The sequence below is a fragment of the Homalodisca vitripennis genome, chromosome 1 (genome assembly GCF_021130785.1).
Source record: "Homalodisca vitripennis isolate AUS2020 chromosome 1, UT_GWSS_2.1, whole genome shotgun sequence".
In the NCBI taxonomy this organism is placed as follows: Eukaryota; Metazoa; Arthropoda; class Insecta; order Hemiptera; family Cicadellidae; genus Homalodisca; species Homalodisca vitripennis.
The window spans coordinates 80728465-80744808 of record NC_060207.1 but is presented as its reverse complement, the minus strand read 5'-3'; the positions used below and the strand labels follow the sequence as shown (position 1 = coordinate 80744808).

General features: G+C 35.3%; 1 protein-coding gene across 1 annotated transcript in view; it reads left to right on the top strand.

Moving 5' to 3' along the window:
• The window catches only part of LOC124367727 (dynein axonemal heavy chain 2), a 184276-nt gene that overhangs the window by 65985 nt on the left and 101947 nt on the right, over nt 1–16344 (top strand). The window contains exons 39-44 of the mRNA XM_046824842.1: nt 614–792; nt 1663–1854; nt 3499–3641; nt 4576–4713; nt 8564–8734; nt 9390–9563. Of these exons, the coding sequence (XP_046680798.1) occupies nt 614–792; nt 1663–1854; nt 3499–3641; nt 4576–4713; nt 8564–8734; nt 9390–9563 (997 nt within the window). The remainder of the gene's footprint in view (nt 1–613; nt 793–1662; nt 1855–3498; nt 3642–4575; nt 4714–8563; nt 8735–9389; nt 9564–16344) is intronic.

Below are 16344 nucleotides of genomic sequence, written 5' to 3'. Positions count from 1 at the left end.
GATGTTTTGAACTGGTTAAGTTTTATCAATCCGAACCGTTCGAAGAAAGGTTTTGATACAGTATTAAAAATATTGCTTTGGTTAAATAATGAGTATTTTTCCTACTTAACAAATTTTAGGGAAAAGATTTTATGAAGTTTACAAACTCTATGAGATTTACCATATTTATTATATGTAAGGATTTGGTTGAATGGAACTCAATCAAATTCCTGGTTCCACCTGTCGGCGGTGTTAGTAGAACTATTGACTATTAGTTTAGAATTTTTTGTTGGTAAGCCTGATTTATAAACATAAAAATTACTTGACAGAGATTGTTTACACTTTATTAGATAAAAGAGTGGTATCAGCAGCATTTGCTTTTAAATTATTGGGTGGATGCCCAAGTTTCTTTGCAATGTTTCCTTATCTGCGCAGGCAAGGGGAACAAATCTATTCTTCAAGATTTAAATTTTTATACAGTGGATGAATGAAGCCAAATTTTATAGATGTGCTATATCAGCTAGTGGTATGAACTGTGTCCTTTTTCTTAAGAAAGCATGTTTAAAAAAAATCCTTTGTATCTAAAAATGTTCTTTATTTTTATTTTAAATATGACAGACTATTTCCTTACTAGGTGTTTTATCACACTGACAACAGCTCTACACCTGCATCGTGGAGGCAGTCCCAAAGGTCCTGCAGGCACTGGGAAGACTGAGAGTGTCAAGGACTTAGCGAAGGCACTTGGTTACTATGTCATCGTCATCAATTGTTCTGAGGGGCTTGACTACAAAAGCATGGGACGCACTTTTTCAGGTTATTTTATGTTTTTCACTAAAGAAACTTAGAAATAGTATTTGGAAATAGTTTTCTCTATGAATGGCTACAATACCATATACATCTAATTCATCCACTGTTTATATAAAAAAATAAGAAAAGTATTAAATTTCCTAAGTGATATGATGGGAGTTTGAAAATACCACTCATTGAAATATAGACTGTTTCTCAGGTGAAGGAAAGGATGATGAAACCCATCTTTGGTTTGTTGAATAATATTGCTAATTAAGAATTAGTTGTTTCTTCTAATGTTAGCCATAATCATGAAGTTGAAGTGCATACGGTATGAGCCGTAGCAAGTCTCACCAGCTTCAACAAGATATTTTAATGTGATACTTGTATACATTATTGTATGTACAACTTTACACGTACAGAATGTTCCAGAAACTATCTGCCTGAAACTATAATAAATATTTGCAAAGACTTTGTCACCATTTTATGTTAATCACAGTTTAAGTTAGTAAAGAGCTGTTTACAGCCTGTGTGTTAAATTGAGTTCAAGTTTTATGTAGACTACTTTTAAAAATAGAATGACTAAATGACTACTTTTTTGACCCACAGTTTGAGTATATCTCTATCTCCAGTATATAAAATTAATAATATTTGTAGTACTCCATCTCTACTTATTAATGTTGGTGTTTATTAAAAGACTTTATTTCTCTCAATACCATACATAAAGCAATCAGTACTGTGACCAGGGTTATTTCAAACCTACCATATTTTTCACAGTGCAATTAGTAGAACAGGAATTAGATTTGCAATAAACTCAGACATAACTGTAACATTCTAGCAATTTGGTCACCAAGTAGTATAGATCTCTGTAATATAACTAACATGTTTTCTGTGAAGGTTACGCCCAGACTGGAGCATGGGGGTGTTTTGACGAGTTCAACCGGATCAATATTGAAGTGTTGTCTGTGGTGGCACAGCAGATACTGTCCATCCTGTCAGCACTCGCTCAGGGCTTAAAGAAGTTTGCGTTTGAGGGCATTCTCATTAACTTGGTGCCCACTTGCGGCATATTCATTACCATGAATCCAGGTACTGTTATATTATATTTTATTATATCATATTATTTTATGATCAACTTCTAACATTGCTATAGTAAAATTGTTTAGAGAGTGATTTAATTATTACAACTAGTGACACAACTAGTTCACATAGAGTAAAAGTGATATAAAAATTATATGGTTTATGTTCTTATGACAGAGTAAATAACTGACAGAGAATATATTATAAATAATCTGCAATGTACAATAATAGTTTCCTGATAGTGGATCACTTTTAATAGATATGGTACAACCACATTATCATTAGGAGAAAAAATGTAAGATCTTTACATACCTGATATTAAGAGGTTGAGGAAAATACAAGAATGGTAAGACCAAATATAGCATCACAAAATCCAATGAGAATAGTAAATAAGAGCAGGGTTATTTAGTTAAGCTGTGAAAAAAATCTTGGAAGTGGTCCCAAGATTTTTATGGAAATTTGTATTAACATAAAAAGAAAATATTAATGAAAAAAGAGTCAGGAATGTAGGATGGCAAAAAGAGAAATTGGTAGATAGAAAAGGTAGCTAATAACTCTCACAAGTGAGATGGACTTAAATAGTCTCATGCGCTAACTACTACTCCTGTAGTTCCCTTAATCCTCTTGTTCCAAGAACTTAAGACTCGACTTTTAAGTCTTCTAATCAATGTTCAGCTGTGTCATCACCTGAAACACTGCTGGTAGGCCTCATGGTATGCTTCTGGGATGCGCAAAATGCCCTTAAGGTTAAGTGCATGGCAATAGGCTGCCCTATAGAAGAAGAAGAAGTCTTCTGATCTGTTGGATAATGTATAGGGTATTAAAACTCTTGCCAGATATTTTAGGGATCTTTCCTATGGTTTAGTAAACTCATTTTAAGCTATAGTTGGTTTTTTTTAATTTTTGCTATTCTGTCTGTACTTTTATTAAAACATATTGTATTTGTGTTTTGAGTTATTTGAATTAAAAAATGTTTAATAATTACTGTCTTGAAATGGATAGATTTAAAATTTTCATTATACATTTTTAAATCAACATTATTAATGTTAACATCCATCCCAGACTTGGTTAATGCATGTATAACAATTTTAAGTAAAATATGTTTTACCTAAAAAAACACATACACACATAATACCTAAACATTTAAAGTCCAGCCATAGCTGAAAAGTTTACTATAATCATATGAACGATTCCCTAAAGTATAGTTCTGAAACGCACATAATCTCATACATTAAATATAAAATTGTCTTCTCAATTGTTTGACATGTTCATTTTTGTAATCTTGGTAACATCTTAGTCAAAATCACTAAACAGTAGTAAGGAGTTAATGAAATATCAAATTCGTTTGGTGTTTTATAGGGAAAACATTTAGGAAGTGGTTCCAAGATTTTTATGGAAATTTTTAGTAACATAAAAAAAAATATTAATAAAAAAAGAGTCAGGAATGTAGGATGGCAAAAAGAGAAAATGGTAGATAGAAAAGGTAGCTAATAACTCTCACAAGTGAGATGGAATTAAATAGTCTCATGCGCTAACTACGCTACTCCTGTAGTTCCCTTAATCCTCTTGTTGTAATATATATATATATATATATATATATATATATATACTATATACTGGAATTACCTACTATAAACAACATTATTTCTTCAGGGTATGCGGGGCGTACAGAACTGCCTGATAACCTCAAATCTATGTTCCGCCCAATATCCATGATGATTCCAGACAGTGTTATCATCGCTGACATCACTCTCTTTGGTGAGGGCTTCCGAGATGCCCGGACACTGGCAAAGAAGGTATTAGAGAATTTATTGATGCTGGATTTGTTTATTAAAAGTCTTGCTTGCGGTATTAACAACAATTAGGAAACTTGTCAGATCAGCAACTAACCTGAAATCAGATTAGTTGTGGAGAAGTGATGGCAGCTGCCGCAGTATTGGAAAATGTGTGCCATAATAAATGGGCTAATCTTTTTTACTTTCTGGATAAACTACATATTTAAGTGTTTTGATCTCTCCATCCTTAAATATGTATTCCCTTAAATAAATAAATCTTTATATGTGGCTGGACATTCCTTCTTCATTGACGTACTAGACATTAATTTTTTTCATTATTTACAACAGGTGGTTCTGTTATCCCTAAGCTTAAATTAAAAATCCAACCTTTAAGAGACATATGATTTGTTGTTTTTTATATTATATTATTGGGATAATGTAACCAAATTTGGTATGGTTGCTCATTTGTAACTACAAATTTTTAAAAGTAATAAGTGCTTACTATTGTTAAATATTACCTTACATAAATGAAAAGCAAAAAGATGTTTGAACAAGTTTTTAGGCATGTTATTTTTAGTATAACATATTTAAAGAATAAATATTTATCACATCTATTATTGTATACTCTAATATGCCTAATTTTGAATAAAAATACATTTAAATCTTGAAAATTGATTGAAAAATTATTAAAAAATTGTTGAATTTTCAAACCATTACAATTTTTCTTTATATGAGACACAAACTTATAAATAGAAGGAAACTCCATCTTATTTTCATTATAGCCACCACTCCCTTAATCCGAAAATCTACTCTCATTCATCTTTTGTTTTTGTTATCTACTAACTAAATTCAGGACTGACAGAAACTGGGGCTGACTCAAATAGTTAAAAATTACTACCTGATTATGTACATTGTTTATGTTATCTGATTTGTGAAACAGCATTTCACTGTTCAGGTGTACACCTTATTCTCACTGGCTAGGCAGCAGCTCAGTAAACAAGACCACTACGACTTTGGGCTACGGGGAATGGTAGCCCTGCTCAGATATGCTGGGAGGAAACGGCGACAGCATGCTAACATGCCTGACGAAGAGGTAGAATTTTTTTGTTACAAGTAAATTAAAGTGACAGTGTAAACTTATGACAATTATGATATCTTTAAGTATGAAACTTAGTATTTGATTAGTGTTAATATCGTGTATAGTCGTATTTTTAAGAGTGACTGTTATTTAGAATAATGCTATTTATCATTAAGTAATTAAGAAATGACAGATACAAGTATATTTTTCAATATAGATTGCTTGACACCTGCCAGTTAGAATCAGAAACGAGTTTTGAAGGCAGATACTATTAAGACAGCTTCTTTACTGTATATTATATTTTGTTAAACAAAACACACATCATTTTCCTGCAGTAATAACAATATATAACTTTTAGCCTTATCTACTGCCTTTCATAGAATATGCAGTACATATTGAACATTAGTGGTGGATGGTAACCTTTTGAACATAAGTATAGTTGTGTTAACACTCATTTCTTGAAAAAGAATACAGCCTGTAATGATTCCAGACTGTTTGGGAAATGAAATGCTAGAGAAAACCAGTCTGGAGATTCGCGCTTATTGCCTGACATCTGCTAAGTTTGGTGTCTGCTTTGTCTTGACACTGAAGCCCATGCGTGACTCTGTAATGTAGTTTTATTGTAATGGTAGGTCATTCTACTTTTTTAGCCTCATTCTGCCCATCCACATAAACCACAGGCATTTTCAAGTATATCATCTAACAGAATAAGGGGACGAGTTGGTAGTCCAAAATAAACAGTGCTAATAAGGTGTTCCAGCTAATAGGCAGAATTTTAACTTGATTTATCTCTAACTCAGACCCAGAGTATAACTCTTAGACTTTTATCACGTGCTCTCTACTGCTTTTCAGGAGTCAGCACATGCAATGTGCTTTCCAATAGTTGTTTTGGCATGGATGAGTCTTATTAAAACATTACAAGAATAAAAGTTTAGTTACTTGCTCTTATTTATTTAATTGAGGGAAAACTGTTTTTACAAGCGATTTCAAACATGATAGATAAGAACCACATTTCTCCCTGTACTCAACCAATATTGTTGTACCATCCAGGTCATCACAGATGGATTTGTGGAATTTCTCCTGCTCAATGAGGAAACAAAACTTCAGAAGATTTTAGGGTCTACTATGGGTCCTCCTGAGCATGAGAAATATATCCATCATAACATAGCCTTGCCAGGTTTTTGCATTGTGCACGCATAGTTGAAAATCTATTATAAGCCACTGGGTTTAAGGTGTTTTTTTTAATTGTGCATGCAGAAATTTCTTCTCTTCAACCATGGCCTTGAGCTCAGAACTAAACCAAGAAGGATAGGATGAGCCAAGTATTCTTAGTTGTGTCTTGTTGAGCACAGCCGTTCTAAGAGAATTGACGAAGCAAGAAAACTTCATCCTTATATCATTGTTTGAGGATTCGACTGAGAAGTCAGTTGCCATTAAAGACACGAAAAATACAAATAGTTTTGCAACACTTGAAATTCGTAATATGCCTAAGTGCAACAGTCAGAGGAGTAGGGCATAGTATATCAATTTCAATGACCAGATGATGATGATCCTCTGAAATCCAGAGGAAGGAAAACTGGGAATTGAGTGTTGAGGGTTTGGAAATAACAAGATCTAGAATTACTCCACGAGAATTTCTGATGTTGTTGGATTGAGATAACTCAAAAGTATTCAATAAATCAGCTTAGGTATGAGAGGCAATATTGGCAATGAAGAAAGATCCTCCCAAGGAGCATTTGTAACATTAACCCTTTGAGTGCCACGCGATGTGGCGGAGGTCTTGCAGCCAGTGCCAGTCATTTGTGACAGGCCATTCCCCTCAGTGCCAAGCATTATTTTTATGTTACTGCAGTATTTTACTAAAAAATTAACACCTTCTTTAAATATTAACATAATGGAACACTTTTTGCTTTATTATTTAGGGCAAGATACAGGCTACAAATTGGTATATATACATTTTGACCATAAATAAAAAAAAAAAATATATTTATATATGTATAAGCAAAAACAAAAAACTAAAAAAACACATTTTTTTTGTTTAAGATACAAAAAGTATTTATTTATTTTTGTTTTATGTGCCAATTTTATGTTCACTATGTTAGTTGGAATACATGTACCAAGTTTCATAAAAATACATTTATATATAACTGAGTTTTGAATTTTTTTTATATATTGCTGCAAAATGCTGAAAACCTGCCCCAGCATGCACGCTTGCTCTTGTTCATGTAAAATATATTTTACTAGTTTTAAGAAATTAAATCAAGGTAGATTATACAACTGTTATTTATTTATTATGAACAGACATAAATTAATTACTTTGGGCTTATTTCATTAGGCCTATTATACTAAATTTTTCAGATGAAATAACTGAGTGATTGTTTTTATAATAAGAATAAATTAATGTATTTTCGCGGTCAGATTCCGTTATATGCCCCCAACGCTTAAACTTTTTTCAATGAACTTAGAACTTATAAAACAATGTAGTTGAGTAACAGAACTAACATTCCATCAATCAACAAGCATTTCCAGGTATTGCGATCGGTATTGTTGTCGCTGTTATCTCATCTTTCTCGAGAATCCCGATTACGGCAGGCCGCGCGGCATCACATGATTATTTAAGTTTAGGTTAGTTTAGTTTAAATTAGCGTTGGGGGCATAATGTTAGTTTTGTTACTCAACTACATCGTGTTATAACGTTCTAAGTTCATTGAAAAAAGTTTAAGCGTTGGGGCATATAACAAAATCTGACATATTTTCGCTTAAGGGCGATCTGTTCCTTTTACTCATTTCGGCAAACTATACCTTATTCAATAATGAAATTGAACTGAAGTAATATAAGTAGGAAACTTTTAAAACATTAATCAAAATGTCAACACAGCCATAATAGACAGCTAACAAATTAAAACAACTGAACGTAAACAAAACGACTGCAGCGTGACAACAGGCGGTTCGCGCCACAGGCTTCTAGATATCAGCTACATAAAAATATTGTATACTATATATACAAACTATCACTACTTGAATTATGTCGTACATTTCTTGGGCTTTAATTTGATACGTTTTACGATATTATACGTCAATATTTAGCAATAGGATGACCAATATTGGAAAGGCCGATCTAGTCGGCCCTTGGCAATTTTCGTCAATACCATCGGGCCGATTACATCGGCCCTTGGCACTATGCGGAAAACGTTGCTAGGCCGATTAAATCGGCCCTTGGCACTCAAAGGGTTAATATTCCCAACAATAAGTACATCAGAGAAAGAATCATATGCTGCTGCTTCTTCAACTGCATACCTAAAGGTGACAGAGTTTGGGCAGTTCTATCTCTAGATAATAGATACATCCAGTAGATCAGGTAGTCTCAAAATTTGGTCTGGGAGAAGGTTTTAAGAAAAGCTGAGGTTTCAGCTTGGGCATTAAAAACCATGTTTATACGAGACTTCTTATTGGTTTACTTCCCAAGATGAAAGAAGGTAAAAGAATCAGTTTTAAACTGAATAAACTCAATTATTAATTTGGGATGGCTAAGATCATCTTATTTCTTCTTCAGTGGTTCAACATGCTGGCTTTCAGGTATATTGTGTAATATGAAATTTGTTTCCCTGCTAGATCTGTTGTTAATTTCATGAATAATATCTTTAGCACTTATAGAGCCAGCGTTTTGACATGACACAGCATTCTTCAAAGCATGTTGAATTGAATTCTCATATTGTTTACCTTGGTAGATTAGGAGAACCATCACAACTTAAGTGGAAGACAAAACTTAACTGTAGAACTATTCTAGGTAAGAAAATTGATTGCACTTTCAAAATATACCATCTCTTTATGTAACTTATTTAAAAATTGCTTCCATTATTGGCAGGTGGTACTGCTTGCAATGAGAGACATGAACTTGGCCAAGCTAACCTCTGATGATCTTCCGCTGTTTAATGGCATCACTTCCGATCTCTTCCCTGGAGTTGTCCTTTTCCCCATTGACTACAGTGTCATGGTTACAGCCATCAAGCAGGAGATGCAGCAGCACTCATTACAGGTATTTCATCAATATTTTGTGAAAGGTGTTATTTACTAATAAGTATAGGAATTTACATAATTAACCCTTAATAAATTTTTTTTATTAAATTGATATTGTTGTAATGTAAAAGCTACATAAGTAACAGAAAAGTATTTTACTTTTTCAAATCAGCATATTTTTATAGCTATTAAATTTGAAATGGTCCCACTCAGTTTTACAGAATTCTTTACAACTATAATTCTTTGGTACAGCATTTCGGCCTCAATTACCTAGAATAAAATAAACCGATACAATAAAGGGACATAACAGAACGTAACAAAAGAGTTATCACACAGATGGATCTGAGAGGTCCCTCGCCCTTTTCATTCCAAAATTAATAGAGTTCTTTCTTTGACCAAGAGAAACCTATGTACCAAATTTCTACTTCTTCTTGATGTTTCTACGACTTCTATTAAGAGTTATTGCACAGATAGGTGGACTATGACATGATTTGTTTTGGGATGTCCTTAATAATTGCCAAAGCTGGTGGCACTGCATTGCATTGAATTCTGGATACGTTTTGTGTTACCTCCTTATTTATTCCTTGTTTATAGTTTTCTTTCAACATTTTTCTCCATGTAAAACAAATTAATAGCAAGGTAACGATGAGTAAGTGATATATTTGTTCCATTAGACAATAGAGATAGCCATCAACAAAGTGATCCAGCTGTATGAAACCAAGACGTCACGCCACTCAGTGATGATAGTGGGCAAGACCGGAGCAGCCAAGAGCACCACTTGGAAGATGCTCAAAGGCTGCATGGGCCGACTCAAGGCAGCTAATGTTCCTGGGTACGAGTCTGTTACGGTGAGTAACCAAACCACTTCACAATTAGCATAGATAGATTAGAGGAGGGATGCACACTGCACAGTGTATCTTGTCTAACAGATACATATGTATGTGTCTTAATGTACAGGTACTTATATTCCATAATTATACATACAAACCAGAAGAATTTGAGGAAAATAAGAATTCAACTAGGAGTTGTGCTCAGTGTTAACAAAATTCCAAAAGATGCTAAAGAAATTTCTATTTAAGAATGTGAAAATAATTTTGTATAAAACCATAATCTAGCTTGTATTCCTACCATATTACACCAAAATACAGACAGAATTGCTAACAAAATTAATAGAATGAATTCTCTCCTGGAAATACAAAAACCAGATGTTGTGATTGTAACCGAACACGGCCAAAATAAAGAAACACTCCTGAACACTAGGCTTATTGGGTACACACTGATTTCTGACTACAGCAGGAAACAGCATCTAAAGGGGGGAGTAGCTATCTACACAAAAGAACATCTTAAGGAAAACAGTGAGGCTATCATCACTATCAAAGATCTCTCGATAGAAATGGTGTGTGAAGTGGCTGCCATTAAGCAAAAAGTGGGCAAGTCAATTTTCATTATAGTAGGTATTTGCAGACCAGATAACAACCTCGAGTCTGGCCTAGAAGTGCTAGCTGAAGCCCTAGAAAACTTACAGTCTCAGCAACACCCCATCATTCTAATGGGTGACATAAATATCGACTGCCTGAAAAATCAAAACGACACAACACTACTGATCGAGACCCTGGCAAGCTACAACCTCTATAGAAAGAACCTCCCTGCCACTCGGATAACACCAACATCAAGAACATCCATCAACTGTGTATGCTGCAACATCAGAGAAGAAGAAATCACTGTAAAGGTAATAGAAACCAGCATATCAGATCATACGGGACAACTATGTATCATAAAGGGAAGAAAAACTCAAACGCCAACCACAACTTGTTGGAGGGGTAGAAACATGAGTCACAGAAACATACTGACAATGAAACATCTCCTTAGTCAAGAAATCTGGACAGAAGTATACAACTCCAATGAAGTTAATGAAGCGTATGACAATTTCAGCCGAACTCTTCTTGCAGCACTCAATCAAGCATGTCCAGTGAAACATACCAGGTACAAAAGAAGCGGAAACAAAAATAAACACACTCTCCACAACCCTAATGCTCAACAATTGAGGCAAAGATTTCTTTTCGCTCAAAACGCTTACAACACCACTGGTAGGGAGGAACATAAAAGACACGCTGCCCATCTCAAAAAAGAATATGACTTGCAACTCCGCCACCTAAGACAACAAGACACAATAGCTAAGATAACAGATGCGGATAATAAAACAAAAGCCATGTGGGATGTCATAAACTTAGAAAGGCAGCCAAAAGAAAACAAAAATGCCCTCACCCAACTCGAGGTAGGTGGCCAGGTTACGTCCAGCCCAGTGTGGATGGCAGACTATCTCAATAACTTTTTTGTCAACATGGCTGAAGAAACCATCATAAACAATGGACTGAACAATAAACAACCATTTACTCCGACCGAAAATAGTTACACCCCCAACCTGACACTGAAGCCAACTAATTCAGAAGAAGCTGCCAAAATTATTAGTGGATTGAAGTCAAAGCCCTCAGCAGGATACGATGACTTATCTACCATAGTCCTGAAAAAGTGCCAAGACGAACTTATAGAACCACTGGTGCACATTACTAATCTATCTTTTTTATCAGGAGTTTTCCCGTCTGCCCTGAAACTGTCAAAAGTGTACCCCAAGTTCAAACAAGGTGATGCCACAAAAGCAGGCAACTACAGGCCTATTTCACTAATCCCAACCATATCCAAAGTAATAGAAAAATTAGTGCTGATTAGACTTCTCGAACATCTTTCAAACAACAATCTCTTAACAGAATATCAGCACGGCTTCCTACCAGGTAAATCTACAACCACAGCACTGATTAATCTTGTAGAGTTCCTACTAGATCAGCATGAAGAGGGGAACACATCAACTGCCATTCTTCTAGACTACAGTAAAGCCTTTGATAGTCTTGGCCATGAACACCTTCTGAAAAAGTTAATGACACTTGGAATTCGTGGAACCTCAAAAGCATGGTTTACCAGCTACTTAACGGAACGAACACAAATGGTTGAGATAAGATACAATAATAGAGAAACGGAAAAGGTCAGGTCAAGCACAAAAAAGATCACAAGAGGTGTACCCCAGGGCTCTGTGTTGGGACCTATTATGTTCATTCTCTTCACAAATGACTTCCCTAAGCACATACAGGAATACAGCAACTGCATCATGTATACTGATGACTCAGTGCTCTTGTAACAGATCAAATTACGACATTTGAATATTCGCGGGGAATTGGCAGACTGTGACGTCAGTGAATCACATGTTGTCAGAATTGAGATTCATTTAATTAATAACGAAGAAATATATTAAACTTTATACGGGAAAAGATTTAATTAATTAAAATGAAGTAAACATAACCAAAATTCGTGTTTTACAAAAGTACTAAATAGAATTACGCAGAAAAGCCAATTGTGGGATAAATGACTTGTATATTGATGACGTCATAAAGCACATGTTGCTAAAAATTTAAATAAAAAGCTTTGAAAAAATAATAAAAAGAAAATAGAAAGACTTAAATTGATTAATTATAGTGAGCGTGATAAATTTCGACAATTATAAGAAAAGAATCAAATTATATTTAATCGTAAAGACGCTGATTTGAACGGGAGAGGGGATGAGTATTGTTTTGAATCGGTATGTGTAGTTTTATACGGAGATTCCTTCTTCTCTTTCCAGACTTGAAGCAAGGAGGTTGTGTGCATTGTCCTGGGATAGTAGTGATGAAATTAATAGGAAACTGTATTATAGTGTATTGAAATTTTAATGAAGGATGGGATATTATGTTAGATTCTTAAGTTATCAAAGCAAGGTGAGTGAAATTGTATATGTATGGACAGTGTAAAATGGAATAAATTAACGTCAAGGTCACTTGGTTTGACTTTTATTTGAGTATCCCATTTATAAAGTAGTGTGATAGGAACTTTAATGGAGTGATATTAAATTTTTAACCACTACTCAACCTATTTAAAAACCTGAGATAGATATAGACTTGTTGTTGGTGACAACACCACAGACATTCAAATTTGATAGTAATTTGGCATTAACTTGGAATAGTATGAGTTAGCCAACACGAAGTAATTTACATAACCAATGAGAGGGAGCACATTTTGAATAGTGATTGGGAAAGGATTGGGACAGCAAACTGTTTATCTGGAAGGTGGCAGAGTTTCAAGCAGTACCAAGGGGACGCAGCTAGCTTTGGGCAGATTTTGAGCAAGATGGAGACCAACACCATCCGGAGCAAAATGGTACAGCAACGTGGGACTCGTAACAAAATGGCGCACAACTACATGGGGCGTCAACAACACTAAAAAAAACGCGATCCGCAGCAAATTGACGCAAGTACGTGGGGCAGATACGCAGCAAATTGACGCAGCCAATGTGGGGAAGATACGCAGCACTCTTGCTCGGCAGAAGAACTCCTGGTCAACTAGAAATAGATGCATACACAGCAGTGAATATGGCTATCCAATATTGTCATAACAACGACCTAGTTGTGAATGAGAAGAAGACAAAACAGCTCATTCTAGGGAGGTGTAGAAAAAAAACTCCAAGGCTACCAGAGACCGATGACACCACCTTTACCAAGTACCTTGGGGTAACAGTTGACCAAGACCTTTCTTGGACACCACACATCAACAACCTCTGCAAAAAGCTAAGCACCAGACTGTATGTAATACGACGAATAAAAAATATAGGAAACACCATGACCACGAGGGTTGCATACTTCTCCCTGTTTGAATCCTATATCCGCTATGGGATAGTAGCTTGGGGAGGGACAACTTCTGGCAACCTGCAACGCATACTTTTGAAACAAAAAAAAGCCATAAGAATACTGGGTAATCTGCAACCACGAGAGTCTTGCAGGGATGCTTTCAAGCACCTCAAAATCTTAACAGTCATAGGCCTGTACATTAGGGTGGGCTGAAAAAACTAAATTTTCGAGTATCGAGTTCTAATAGGGCTCAAAAGTTGCGTATTCTTGAGCTGATTAAGAGAAAAATAATTTAAAAAATATTATTTAAAATGTTTAGTTCGCGCAACGAGCTTAAAGTTTTGTAAAAGTGTACTTTTTTGCTATTTTCAAAAAAATATTTTAAACCGTCTTATGATGATTTTTTTGTACTACCGTATATATATTACGTTTATAAGTCCATAACGTCAATAAAAATATTTAGATACTTTAAACAAACATATAAGGTTCTCAAGAAATATCGTAATTATTAGAAAATTGTACGAAAATAACAATTTTTCTTCAAAGAGTAAAACATCACAGATTTGCAGCTCTTCGCCCATTTCACCAATGTTTTGGTGGAATGACCCAGAACTCACCACGGGGAGGTGGCTGCAACTCGAGTTCCATCCACACCCTACCCAACCATCCAACCAAATAGGGTGTGTTTGAATGTATTTACATTATTTACATGTTCTACGCTTCCCTAAGTTTACGTACCTTAGAATGACGTCGAAGGTTTAAACTCTGATTTATGTCCAAATTTTGGCATGACAGACCTTGATAACAATGTGGTTCTGATAAATCCATGTCTGTTATCTTGACCACACACTTTGTCCGACGCTTCTGTCACTAACTTAACACACCTTTCCACGGCTTGTGTGTGGCAAGGAAAGTTCATGAACTCGAACTCTGGTAAAGTTTTGTTCCTCAAATAGGTTGATATTGTTTCCGTTGTTAATTTCATAGGAGGAGGAGAAACTTTGCATTTAGACCAATCAATGAGCTCACTGTAGTCCTTAGCTTCAAACTTAAGAGTGGGTGTATGAAATATTCTTACAGCCGATTTGCTGTTATTTTCCACACTTCTTGCCTTCAAAACTCTTCTGAAACCTAACTCTCTTATATGTAGTCTTTCGTCAGTTATCATTGTTAACAGCTTGTTTTCTGGGTGACAGAAAAAGGAGTTTCTTTCAATCACAGGATCGATAACTTTTTTTATTTCAGCTAACAAATCTCTGGTAGTTTGGATTACTTTAAACACATGTTTTGGTCCATACTTCACGGAATGATGGCGTTTTATGTCGAACCAGACTGGTGCATAGGTCTTCATTATGTATTGAACAAGAATCTTCAGTTCATTTGAAGGATTACTATCTGAAATGTACAAACGTAACACCCTATTAGCACAAGTCAACCAACGGGAATGACGTAGAGGCCCTGGATCTCTATTAGCCAGATCTGGAGTACAATTGCCCGTTTGGATGGTTCTGACGATATCGAGAAGGTACTGCTGATCTTTGCTTAGATCTTTTGTGTCAATATCTATGATTTCAGATTCTACTTTTTCAAACTCCACAACAGGCATTTTGTTGCAATCGGGAAGATGTTTGCCAATAACTCCACTGAAAATTGAAGGTCCTGTAGATTCTCCATCCAAGAACTGAAATAAGTGCCTATACGGTAGTTCATTAAAGTGAAGTAAACAGATAAACCACTGGAGTGGACGATTAATTTTCGCTTCGATATTTCGAATTACTCCATTTTTCCAACCAGTATTGGTTGTTGTTCCATCACAACCAACAGCTTCTACCTCATCTAAATCAAAGGAATTATCTTCAAGGTACTTGAGAATGCTTTCTGCAATCCCTTGTCCAGTTGAGCTGTCTGGGCTTACATGACCTATGTATTGGCCTCCTGGTTCTCGTACAATACTTATGTGTTTTTCTTTCTTGACCCTACGGTAGATTTTATTTCCAAGTTTATCCTGGAAAAAAGTATTGTCTTTTCTCCCACCAATGTAGATTCCCTTTGTTTCTCTATTTTCGAGGTCTTTTTCTTTAATAGCCTGTCTTGCCTTTTGTTTTTCTCTTTGAATTTTATTTTTGTCAATTACTAGTGAAGTATCTGACTCTGATACCATTCCAAGATCAAATAGCACACTCGATGCTATTGCTGCCGTTGCTCTGTCAGATATGCCAAATCTGTCACTAACTAAAGCAGTTGATTGAAGACTGAGTCTCATTTGAGATGTATTGGAGGGGGTTGTCGGTGGATTAGGTTCAGTCGGATTTTCTTGCGAAGATCTTCCTATTTCCTTGGCTTCCTTTTCAAAACCATCATTCAAGTTTTCCCGCAGGCTCTCTGCTTATTTCCTTTCTTCTTTCTTCAAGAGTTGATTTGTTACTACCTTATCTACACCCCCAATGCATGTCTTCCTATTAGTTCGCTGATCATGCAAGAACTTTCTCTCTATGATAGGTATCTTTTTCTGTTTATCACAATTGCACTCCATTATAATGGGGCAGTCACAGGAACTTGTCTTTTTCCCACATTGACAAGTGTAAATCATTTGACATTTACAAGCGGCAATGTCGAAAAGTTTTGATTTGGATTCTGTAACAAATTTCTCAAGTTGTAATATGAATCGTGGTAAGACCGAATCATTTGGACAACTCGTGTGTGAGATACAATTGGAATTGAGGCTTTGACATAAATAGCTTCAATCTGAAAAGCAACATTCTCCGCAATTAGAGAATAAGAAATGTTTTTCTTTGTTTCTGATTTTACTGACAACTGGTAACTTTCTTCGAAACAACACAACAAAACATCCTCATATGTAGGAAGACTTACTCCATTGAGGCCTTTGGATAAACCGAAAATAGGACACCGGTGTGACTGT